The 11,303-nt window shown below is 40.8% G+C and overlaps 1 protein-coding gene across 3 annotated transcripts; it reads right to left on the minus strand.

Moving 5' to 3' along the window:
• Positions 1-1,691: 1,691 nt before the first annotated feature.
• CLDND1 (claudin domain containing 1) lies at positions 1,692-9,654 on the minus strand. Of its 3 annotated transcripts, none has more exons than XM_019448134.2 (6): positions 9,546-9,594; positions 8,092-8,157; positions 7,561-7,870; positions 5,361-5,468; positions 3,293-3,430; positions 1,692-3,137 (listed from the first exon to the last, which is right to left on the minus strand). In XM_019448134.2, the coding sequence occupies exons 3-6, from the start codon at positions 7,850-7,852 to the stop codon at positions 2,917-2,919; spliced, it is 759 nt and encodes a 252-aa protein (XP_019303679.2). In that variant the 5' UTR covers positions 7,853-7,870; positions 8,092-8,157; positions 9,546-9,594; the 3' UTR covers positions 1,692-2,916. The 3 variants fall into 3 exon arrangements, with proteins under 3 accessions (XP_019303679.2, XP_019303678.2, XP_019303677.2); XM_019448133.2 differs by having other exon boundaries at positions 8,092-8,135; positions 9,546-9,563; XM_019448132.2 differs by lacking the exon at positions 8,092-8,157 and having other exon boundaries at positions 9,546-9,654.
• Positions 9,655-11,303: the final 1,649 nt, after the last annotated feature.

Raw genomic sequence — 11,303 nt, forward strand, 5'->3', positions numbered from 1 at the left:
ATGCCCTCACACTATCTTACAGTCAAATGAAGATAACTGGATCTATATTATAAGTTTTAATAGTGCTAGTCTGCAATTTGCTTGTCTCTGGAATGGGAAAACTAAATTGATCTATCCTATGGCCATCTCATTCTTCTCACCGGTGTGACTAAATCAGTTCACCTTTAAGTGACTTTTCAACTCTGTCCTCTCCCCCCAAAACGCGCGCACACACACACGCAAACACTTTGAGCAGGTAAACCGTAACACATTACTATTATATTAATGACATAGACAGTAGGCACAGTGTTAACTGAACAAATAAATTCTTCCAGGATTATTCTGCCCTTTTTATTGTGTCAACTTTTACGGCTATACCTTAAAATTTTTTGAACTGCATCTTTTGCTAAAAAAGGATATAAAAGATATTTATTCACATCATTTAATGAGATTAGTTAGGAACTATAAAATTAAGATTTTAAAACACATTTCTTAGGGGCACCTGAGTGGTTCAGCCGGTCAAGCAACCAACTTCTGCACAGGTCATGATCTCACCGTTTGTGGGTTTGAGCCCTGTGTTGGGCTCTGCGCTGACAGCTCAGAGCCTGGAGCCTGCTTCAGATTGTGTCTCCCTCTCTCTCTGCCCCTCCCCCGCTCACATTTTGTCTCTCACAAAGACATTTAAAAAAAATTTTTTAATGCGTTTCTTAAATTACCGTGAAACTCATGTTCTGAAAAACCTGAAAATTAAGTTTTTACTTTGGGGGTTGCTTTCAAAGATTAGGTGAAAAGAGATTAATAAAACTTTACTTGCCACTGATTTTATGTCATTAGTTTTAATCAAAAATGGGTCGAATATCAGCAATTTCATATGGCTCTACCTGGTTAGAGCAAGAGATGGGTGAAAAACTAATTTTCACCTCAAATGATACAACCACGGCCCTCTATGTTCCAAAGAAAAAAGTCTTTGCAAGAGAGGATGACCTCAGATATTCTGAAATGTGCTTAAAATATCAACTACAACACATATTCAACCCCAGAGCTTCTGGTGCTGGCTTCCATACTCAAGGAGGCCACCAGTGAGCCTGTAACTCACAAGTCCGATTCTGACAGAGTTTTCACAGTGCATGTGAAAGATTGGTGGTGGACTGACAATCACAGACAACTTTGGAGGGACAAGTGGCAGGGACACTGTCTAAAATAAGTAACTTCCCAATAAAAAATGTCATGTTGGTCAATAACTTTAAAATCCCATACCTAAGTGCTTTGTGTATATTTACTTAGCTTTTCTGCCTTCTACAGAAGGTGCTGAAAGGCAGTGAACTTCAAGAGTTAGGAAGAGGTAGAAAACTGATAGCCAGTAATTGCACAGGTAATAACTGGTGGCAGAGTAATATTGGCTTTAAGTCAGAAAGTGGAGTATTTTACAATAGAACACAAACATCCACAGCCATTAAATAACTTAAGAAAACCCTAGCCACATTAAATACGATACATAGAGGTCACAAAACTACTTTGAAAACATGTTTTAAAACTCTGAAGAGTGTCTTATTTTCTAATGGGCGTAAGGGGTTCCCATATTTTTTGGAAGATAAAACAGAGACCCTAGCAACAACGCATTTTCCAGAGAAACACAGAGATCCTCATTCAGAATCCTGTACTTCTTTATCCTAAAATATTGAGATTTACATCAACTCAGACACTAAACAATATTGAGTTTCTTCTCATTTTTTATTTTTTAAAAAAGACAGATTTAGGATATTGTAAGAAATTACTAAGTTACATTTTTTAAAATCTGTCAAGTGCTACAGTAATGGAATAAGTAAATAAGATTTTTTTTAAAGTTCAATGTTTATATATAGACATATTTATAAAAAAATGACTGAATTAGAAGATGTTAAATAATGTTGATACACACCAAGAAGGGATTTAGGCAAGGAAAGGCACATCATTTCACCACAAGAAATAAAGACCATAGTTGGAAGTTAATGACTAGCCAAAGCTTTAGGTCTTGTGGTAGTTTTCCTAGCTCCGGAGGGTCATTACGGTGGAACCTTCTTTATGGTACTGAGCTGGAATACATAGACAGCAGTTGGAGAATTTTACTCTATGACCCCAAAGTACTGTTAGAAAGAAAGCACTCTTAAGCCTGATGTGTGAAGAGGCAAGGAGCAAAAATCCAAAATGGTTTGGTGGTACTGAAAATCCTATTGACATACTAAGGAGAGTTAAAAAAAAAAAAATACAAAAAAAGGTAAAGTAAAATAAGGTTAATCCTCTTGTCTGGCTGAATTGGAATTCCTGCAGTTACGAAGTTAAAGTTTCAAGTAAACACTGTATTTTTCACTTCCTTTCTTGCAGACAAACACAGTATAGATAAACAGCTGCCATACTTCACCTTGAATAAAGCTATATGCCAATATTTGGGGAAAAGGCTCTTAGCTAATCTCCTTATTTTATATAGCTTACGTCTGAAAATAGCACTAATACTTCTGGCTGACTGGCTATCTACAACAGCACAGTGACCATTAAGTTTTGACAATGAAAGGTTTCCCAGAGACACTAAAGGGTTTCTAGTTGAACAGCTAGCTATTTACTGAAAAGTCTAACCGACATCAGTAGGACTTGCTTTGGGTCAATCTCCCACTATCAATTTTCTTTCAGAAATTTGTGCCAACCGTCTACCCACTTCTTGCTCTCTGGACTCTGAACCCACATTGGTTTGTTTAAAAGATGGAATCATCCAGAATAATCCGTATACATTTTAGTGGTATTAAGAAACAATTGTCTGTGTGAATAAATAAAATAGATTTTCAGGATAAAATGGTAGATCCACTCAAAAAAATTAAATTAAAAACAACGGGAGGGGAGACAAGAGAAAATATTAATATTAAAAACATAATAAAAATGGCAATTGCAAAGCAGGCAACTTCCCACTCATGCCACACGATAGGCCTTCATTAAGGTGTACTCTTTCCGATTGGTGTGAGCAGCCCAGATGAAGAGGGCAGAAGCCATGAACTGTAGGGGAGCTGAGACACACGCCAGGCAGAAGGACCATCCAAATTCACCAGACACGTTCTCAGGTAGTTCTAGTTTCTGGTGGAGTAGTTCAATCCCAGCAACATAACAACTCACTGAGCCCAGTGTGCACAGCCCTTGGAGGAGAACAAAACATAACTGGTAAGAGCACAGTGAGAGCTTCGCGGGCAACACAACAGGACGGTACTGCGTGAATGTTTAAGAGTTACGACTCTTTGGTCTCTATGGACACAGGAAGAGGAGAAAAGCGAAGTATCCTGACAAGACCCACCTGCAAGGAGATGCAGAATGCCTGTGGCAATGGTGGGATACAAACTCCGGCAGATGCAAGCACAAAGTCCAATTACGGCTCCAAAGCACATCAAACCCAGACTGACAAAAGGTAAGAGGAACTGGCAACGCCAAAGATCTGATTTTGAAAAAGAGAAAAAAAGAAATGTTACCATGATTTCAGACGGTGTTCTCACAATGTCAATTTCTGTCATATACTAAATAGATCTTTTCTCAACAAGTGAGAAAGGAGTACTTTTAATACCGGACGTTTCTTTTCCAAAGCACTTTGTTCAACAGGATGCTACCTTTGTCCTGATAAAAGTGAAAGGACACTAACAGTTAACAATCACTGAGGGCTTACTATGCATCCAGCAATTTCTTTACACGCGTTGCATGTTAATCCTCCCAACATCCCTATGAAGAGGTACTATTATTATCTCCATTTTATGAATGAGGAAACTAAGGCAAGAGGTATAACTAACTTGTACAAGGTAAAACAGTGAGCGGGAGAGCCAGTATTTGAAGCAAAACCTTCTGGCTCTACATACAAATGAATCTAAGTCCTTATAGGATCTCAAGGTGGGAATAACAAGTAAATGAATGGTGATTATAAAAGACCTGTTGAAAGAATATACATGAAACACAAAGCAGAGGATCTCTGCACTCAGTAAATGGCAGTTTTAATTATCATAAATTCCCTCAACAGCTGTGGGAAGAAAGCTGATGATCTTCCAAAGCACCCCCTTCCACTCTTACATTACTTTAATTATTAGTAATGTATTAATATCAACTCTAAGCCAAATTCTACCCTATAATGCTAGTTTTACTTTCTGGAACTACATAAAAGTCTTTTCTCCAACTTCCCTTCAAACTGTTAGAAATATACTTCTTCCTATATATTTGCAATACAAATGTGCAGGTTTAAATGTGCAGGCTGAGGAGCGCCTGGGTGGCTCAGTCGGTTGAGCATCCGACTTCAGCTTAGGTCATGATCTCACGGTTCGTGAGTTCGAGCCCTGTGTGGGGCTCTGTGCGGACAAGCTTAGAGTCTAGAGCCTACTTCGGATTCTGTGTCTCCCTCTCTCTCTGCCCTTCCCTGCTTGTGCTCAGTCTCTCTTGCTCTTGAAATTAAAATTAAAAAAATTTTTTTTCAATGTGCAGGTTGACTTATATGCAGATTTTTAACAGAACATACTGCAAATGTATTTTCTCTTCCTTATCATTTTCTTAATAACATTTTTTCCCTCTAATTTATGTTAAGAATACACTATATAATACATATAACATACAAAATACGTGTCAGTCGACTGTTTTATGTTATTGGTAAGGCTTCTGATCAACAGTAGACTGTTAGTAATGTATTGGGGAGTCAAAAGTTATATGTGGATTTTCAACCCCGTGGAGGGGTTCGTGCTCTTAACCCCTATGCTGTTCGAGGGTCAACTGTACTTGCCATTTCATGGTCTCTCATAACATGGTCATTCTTTGGGACAAGCTCCAGTAAGCCTCTACAGCCGGAAAACCAGGTACAAATCTGAAGACAGTATTTCTTATGCAGTCTGACCATCAAGGAATGGAACGCTCCTAATAAATACTTTCATTTGTTTTTGATATCTATACTTTTGTTATTACCACCTAAGGCTACATTAACGTTTTTGGTAGCCCTAATCCTTAGTTGACTCTTAGAGCTTATAGTCAACTTTTTTTTACATATCCCTATCTGAACTCAGGTAGCTGAAACGTTTAACTCAAAATCAAAAATTTATTTTTTATTCCTATTAAATTTACTCTTCAAAAGGGCCCACTAATAACATCTTTTGGGGAGGTCTGGATTCTGTCACCTAATGTATTAGCTGCTTCTCTGAACTTTATATTTGCAATTGGTTAGGTACGTACCTAATCTTAAAATATGTTTTCAACAGAAGAGAGTTCATCGAGATACCGTTAGAGATCTTATTTCAAGTTGACATGACATACTGATTCATCTTGTTCCCAAAACAGAAATCAACAAATGGCAAAATTATTTCTTTTTTTCCCAACTGTCCGGCTGAAATCAATGTACTCACAGGTCCGAAGCAGATCAATTCCACTATTGTGGTTTCCAGGATCAACAAATTTCTCCATGAACTGCTCATTTAGCGTGAAACTCATGCATTTTGTGGCATCAAATGACTCTGGAACACGAATTAACAATGATTGCTTGTTGCTTTAATTATAAACATTTAACAAAAATCCCTTTCAGTAATTATTCTCTAAAATAAAAAGTGATATAGAAAGATGTTCCCAGAGGACAGCAACCTCTTTGGCCTTGAATGACACACAAGATTCACTGATGCCCAATGGATGCCAGTGGTTCTCAGCAGTGGGCTTAAGACATTGGTACAAGAAAGGGGAAAAAAAAGTAGGAGCAGTAAAATGAATGCGAATAGATATGCAAGAAGACTAGGAAGGAGGAGAAGACAAATAAATAGGAACTTTCATCTTCTCCCCGAAACCTACTCCCCCAGCTGTCTTCCCCCATCTCAGGTAATGACAATTCCATTCTTCTAGTTCCTCAGACCAGAAACTATAGTCATTGTTGCCCACATGCATCCCACCAGTTAATCCTTGAGGGTCCACCTTCAAAACATATCTAGAATCCAGACACTTCTCAGTGCTACTACTGTCGTCTAAGCCACAATCATCTCTCACCTGAATCAGTGCAAAAGTCTCCTGGCTTCCACCTTTGCCTACTACTTGTTTTCAAAACATGCGTCTAGGTGACCAGATCATCTGTCCTCTGCTCAAAGCTCCGCAACGCTCCTTCACATGTGGAGTAAAAACCAAGGCCCTCATCACGCCTAGAAAATCTTGCAAGGTTTGCCCCACTCTCACCCCCAGAGTACCTTTCTGACAACTCTCCCCTCCTTACCCTCCATTCCAGCCCAGTGGCTTTCTTGCTGGTCCTTGACTAATTCAGACATGCTCCCACCATAAAGCCTTTGCAGTAGCTTTTCCTTCCAACCCACGATTCCCCCTACCTCTGCAATTTTCCATAAAGCCAACTCCTTCACCTACCTCAAGTCTTTACTCAAGTAATGTCTTCTTGTTGAAGCCTATCCTGCCTATGCTATTGAAGATTATAACTTATGCACACCAACATCCCCTTCCCTACATATTCCAAATCCCCTGTATTTTCCTGCATTTTTTCATAGCATGTGTCACCTAACATACTATATAAATAACTACTGTTCATGCTATTACACTTATTTATTCAGTTTACTGCATGCATCCCTTACAAGAATGTTAGCTCCCTCGGACTAAAGGTATTTTTTTTCTCTGATGTTCTACATGGAATATGGAGGCATGTAATAAGTATTTGCTGAATGAATGATAAACGATTGGTAAGATTCAACCATCAAGTGCTCCTATGCCCTCATAAGTAGAACTGAACGCTTTACAATTAACTTTAACCACCACCCCCCCTTTCCAACTACTTTCTTTTTCCCATTATATAATCACAACTATTGTCCTTCTGATATATGGTAACTCCAGCCTGTTGTGCTGTGATTTAAATACAGTGCTTCCCACAAAGTGGTCAACAGAAGTAGTCATAAGCGGAAACAAATTGTAAAGTTGTTCCTTAGAAACAGTTCTAAAGTTTCCATTTCAATAATTGGAAATTAAACATTTTTAATGGTAAGAATGCTTGCAAAATAAATGAAACAACTTCTTAGGTTTTTATTTCCGTAATGCATATTTTTAACCTACAAACTCTATCAAGTTGTTGTAAAACAGACTCAATATACACAGATTTAAACGTAGAGTTGGATCAAATTATATTCTCTAAGATTCACAGGGCAAATGATAATAACTACTAAAACACAGCTAACACTTAAAAAAAAGACTATCAATTCATATTTGTTGATTTGATTCTGGATACTAATTCTTTCACCAATTACCAAATATTTAAAGTCTTCCAATGTACTTTCCCAATTATTTCCTCATGACATGTGTGAGACTAATAAAAATAATTTTACTGATAAGTACAGAGATTTAAACTGGCTTTCCCAAGATAAGGACAGTTACTTATCCAACCAATTGTAACGAGTATCACGGTAATTCATGGAAGATGGGCAGAGAAGGTGATAGAGAGAGAAGAGACACATAGATTTATCTCTTTGGAGAGAGAAAGAACCCACAAACCTCCTTTTACATAACTGGGTCATCACCATCACTTTATTATTGAGTAGATAAAGGAGACAGAAGTTAAAATAAGAGAAATACCTGTCCCTTCTGGTGAGCTATACCCATATGCGTTTGGAGGTATAGTGATACACCGTCTCCACAATCCCACTGTGCCATTAAATCGGAAAAGCGCATCATTATAAGTCTTTTCATCTGCCTCATCACTCTCGAAGTCGGTCCAGATGCTTTTGGCCAAATCACTGGAATTTTCTTGAATTGGACTTCGATATTCATACCAGAAGTCTGTGCCAATCGAGGCTGCCATGTAGATGGTGGAAATGAGGCTAAGCACACAAGCAATTACAAATGCTGTAGCAAAACGGTTATCCATTCTGGCATTCAGACTGCTCTGTTTAAAAGTCGGAGAAAGAAGAAATGTTAGACTTCATGGACAAATAGAGGTTATTTTGAAAGGAATTATCTCAAAAACCACCCTTTATCCTAGTCCCCATCCCTTGGCCCTTAAAGTAATATATAATCATTAAAAAATAAATAAAGGCAAGCATGTTCTCAATCAAGTTCAAAATAAAACTCATTATTATGAAAAGTACTTATTGAATGCTCACATACCCAGGATGCTACGGAGACAGAGGTCTTGTTCTCTAGTCTATCACCTGCACACTAAAACAGACAACACTGAAATGGACATACACATTACAGATACAAACAATAGACATGCTCAGAGTCAGCAGTGTACCATACATAAACTCTTCATTACAGGCTGAATTTTTATGCAAGCTGCAGAGCATTAAGTTTTCTGGGGTTGAGCGCGAACAGAGCATTAGAAATGGAAGCAGAGGAAGTTGGCTCCTCCCAGTTTCCTCTGAAGAGGAAAACCTTCTAAACCAAGGTTAAGAATCAGGAGCTATTTGGAAAACAGAGTTGAGATGTTCCTTAACCCACACAGAAAAGGTAGTTCTGGGTACACAGAATAGCAAAGAGAACAGTAACTATGATAATGCTAGATAGCAATCTGCTCTTAATCTATTAAAGCTAAGGAAAACTCCCTTACGCTGCCAAATTCTCCACTCCTGTCTACTCTCCCCATTCCTCACACTTTTTGACTCTCCTCATCTGCAAACTAAATGATTCCCCCTCAGCTAGAAAGAAAACTGAATTAGGCAGAATACGAATACTCCCAATGTAGCAGGATTCTCACACAGAAAGAGTTGGGACACTGAGGCTTTTCTTTCCAGGAAACAGCTTTATTCGGCGGGCTAAGACCCAAAAGGCTGAGCCCCCAGCGCAGGGCGGGGGGGGGGGGGGTTGCCTTTTGTACAATTTTTGCTCTTTTGTCTCCCATATATGGTAACATACAGTCTGAATAAGCTACGTTACAGAGTCCTGGGGAATGTCACGCACCGGCACAGAGCCAGGTTGCCTTCCCTCCTCTGGAGGTTTTCACCACATTCCTTAGGGAGGGGCTCTACCACACCGAGGTGTGGACAGGACTCAACGGCAGTAGTAGTAAATGGCCGCAGTAAAATGACTCAAGGCGGATCAAGCTGAGTCAAATCCTGCCAAGTATACACCGTGACCGCACCAAACACCTTACAAAGGCGCACGAAAACAGGCTCGCAAACTGGGATTGCCGAGTTTGGAAGATAGCAAGTGTGACACAGGAGAGATGGGGCAATTACACTGATTAACAATAACTCCAGAAGTTGGTTTTGTATTCTTGTTCTTTCTAATTCTCTTTCATCCTGGTGCTCTCAAATGACCTTAAAAGGTCCCGGCACCGAGAGCGGCTGTTTACCCAGGCCGGACAACTGGCGCTATCACCTCGCAGGGCGCACTACCGAGCCGGGGGCCCCGCAGTCCAGGGCCACCCCAGGCCAGGGGCCCCAGGTACGCGACCAGGCCCCTCCCCAGACCACTCGGCCGAGGGAAAACCCCCGCCGCAGCGCTGCGGCGGGGCACCCACCCGCCCGGGCCGCTCCCCGGGAGGGGCCCCTCTTCAAACTGCTGAAAACATCCAACGGCTACGCGACCCCTGCCCGGAGACGCCGAGCCCGCTCACTCACCGCCCATCCTCCTGCTCCGCCAGCTTCACCCTCAAGCTCAGACCACAGCACCCTACTCTCCCCGCGCCTCCTCTGACGCACTTCCCTGCAGATCCCGCCCCCTCCATAACTCCCGCGCCTCCGCCTCCGCCTCCACCAGAGGCTGGGCTTAGGCCCGGGGCCGAGGGGGCTTGTGGGAGTTGTAGGAGGGACAGAAGGAAAGCGGCGGGAGGTAGCGGCGGTCCGCATTTCTGGCGCCGCGCGCGGTGCATTGTGGGGGATGTAGTTCAACTCCGGGGTGACAGTAGGTGCGCAAAAGGCGGGGCGGGGGGCGGGGGGGTGGCGGCGCGTCTGGGCTGATGGAATCTTGTATTTTATGAAGGAAGGGAGGAAGGTCCGCAAAGGCGACCTGTCTCTGATCATCGACAGTTATTGATTGTGACTTATATAACAGGTTTTCCAGTTCTGTGCTCTCCCTGTGACATAGCCCTACCTCTAAATATGTCAATAGCAGTAAGATACTTCTGCGATATTAACCCATTTATGTCCTCTCCCACAATCTCACTCCCATTGAAGCAGATAGTCCTTCTGGATTTATTAAGTTTAGACTAAGAAAGATGTGACTTGACCGTATCCATCTAGAATGTAATGTTTGGGTTTCATATAATTTATGTTAATGGCTACTTCTCTTTATGGCAAGCGATACAAATTTTCTATTTATTATAGTAGAGTTTCGTTTTAATGCTTTTTTAACGTTTATTTTATTTATTTTGAGAGAGAGAGAGAGCACAAGTGGGGGAGGACTAGAGAGAGGGAGAGAGAGAGAGAATCCCAAGCAGGCTCTGCGCTGTCAGCACAGAGCTGGATGCAGGGGCTCCAACTCACTAATGTGAACTCATGACCTGGGCGGAAATCAACAGATGTCTAGCGGAATGAACCACCCAGACGCCCCAGTACAGTTTCACTCTAAAATAAATTCCAGTTAAAGAAAAATATTAAGTTATGATAATACTGAGGGTACCAGATATGTCAAAAACGTGAATTTAAAAAATTGTTATGTAATGTGAAAAAGACTCGATTTGGGGGAACATTGTCTTAAGCAGATAAGGTCATGGACAGCCTCTGAAAGTGCAGATGGCCATGTGTCACAGCAGTAACAGAATGACTCTTAAGTCTTCAAGTATTGCACAGAAGTTCATGGATAGAAAGCAGAGAAATCTTTGCAATAATGCATGTGGACCCAGGAACATGGCCCAAGACCAGTAAATGATGGATTTCTCAACACATACTGACAGAGACAGCTTACTCAAGGACCAGAAAAGCTCTCAAACCCTACCCCATTCCCAGATGCCTTGGAATTTAGCTCAAAGTTGATACTAAATTTCTACCATCCTGATAGATTGAAGGCACAGTATCTGTTTTTCTGTCTGTGGTTCTACTTCTTTCACCAGAGTTGGCAAACTGATATTCATATCTAGCACATAAATAAAATAAGGTAATAGCCAAATATAATATTAAAATATGACTGGATTTTCATGTAGAATGTCTGACTAAAGGAGAACTTTGTCAGAGGCACCAACTAGGGAAAGTGGTGGAGATGTACAGGCAAATTGTTAATATGCAACTTGACTCCTACCAGAAAGGAGGAGTCATGTACCAGAAAATATCCTTGTCCTTGGCCTTCATCAGAAGTCCCCTATCTTCAGAACTACCTCTCTGGTGAAGTCACATGGTAAATAAACCCAGGTAGAAGGGAAGTTTGAAAGAGGAAGACACTAC

The sequence above is a fragment of the Panthera pardus genome, unplaced genomic scaffold (assembly GCF_024362965.1).
Source record: "Panthera pardus isolate Hobbes unplaced genomic scaffold, ASM2436296v1 HiC_scaffold_16, whole genome shotgun sequence".
NCBI classification, from domain to species: domain Eukaryota; kingdom Metazoa; phylum Chordata; class Mammalia; order Carnivora; family Felidae; genus Panthera; species Panthera pardus.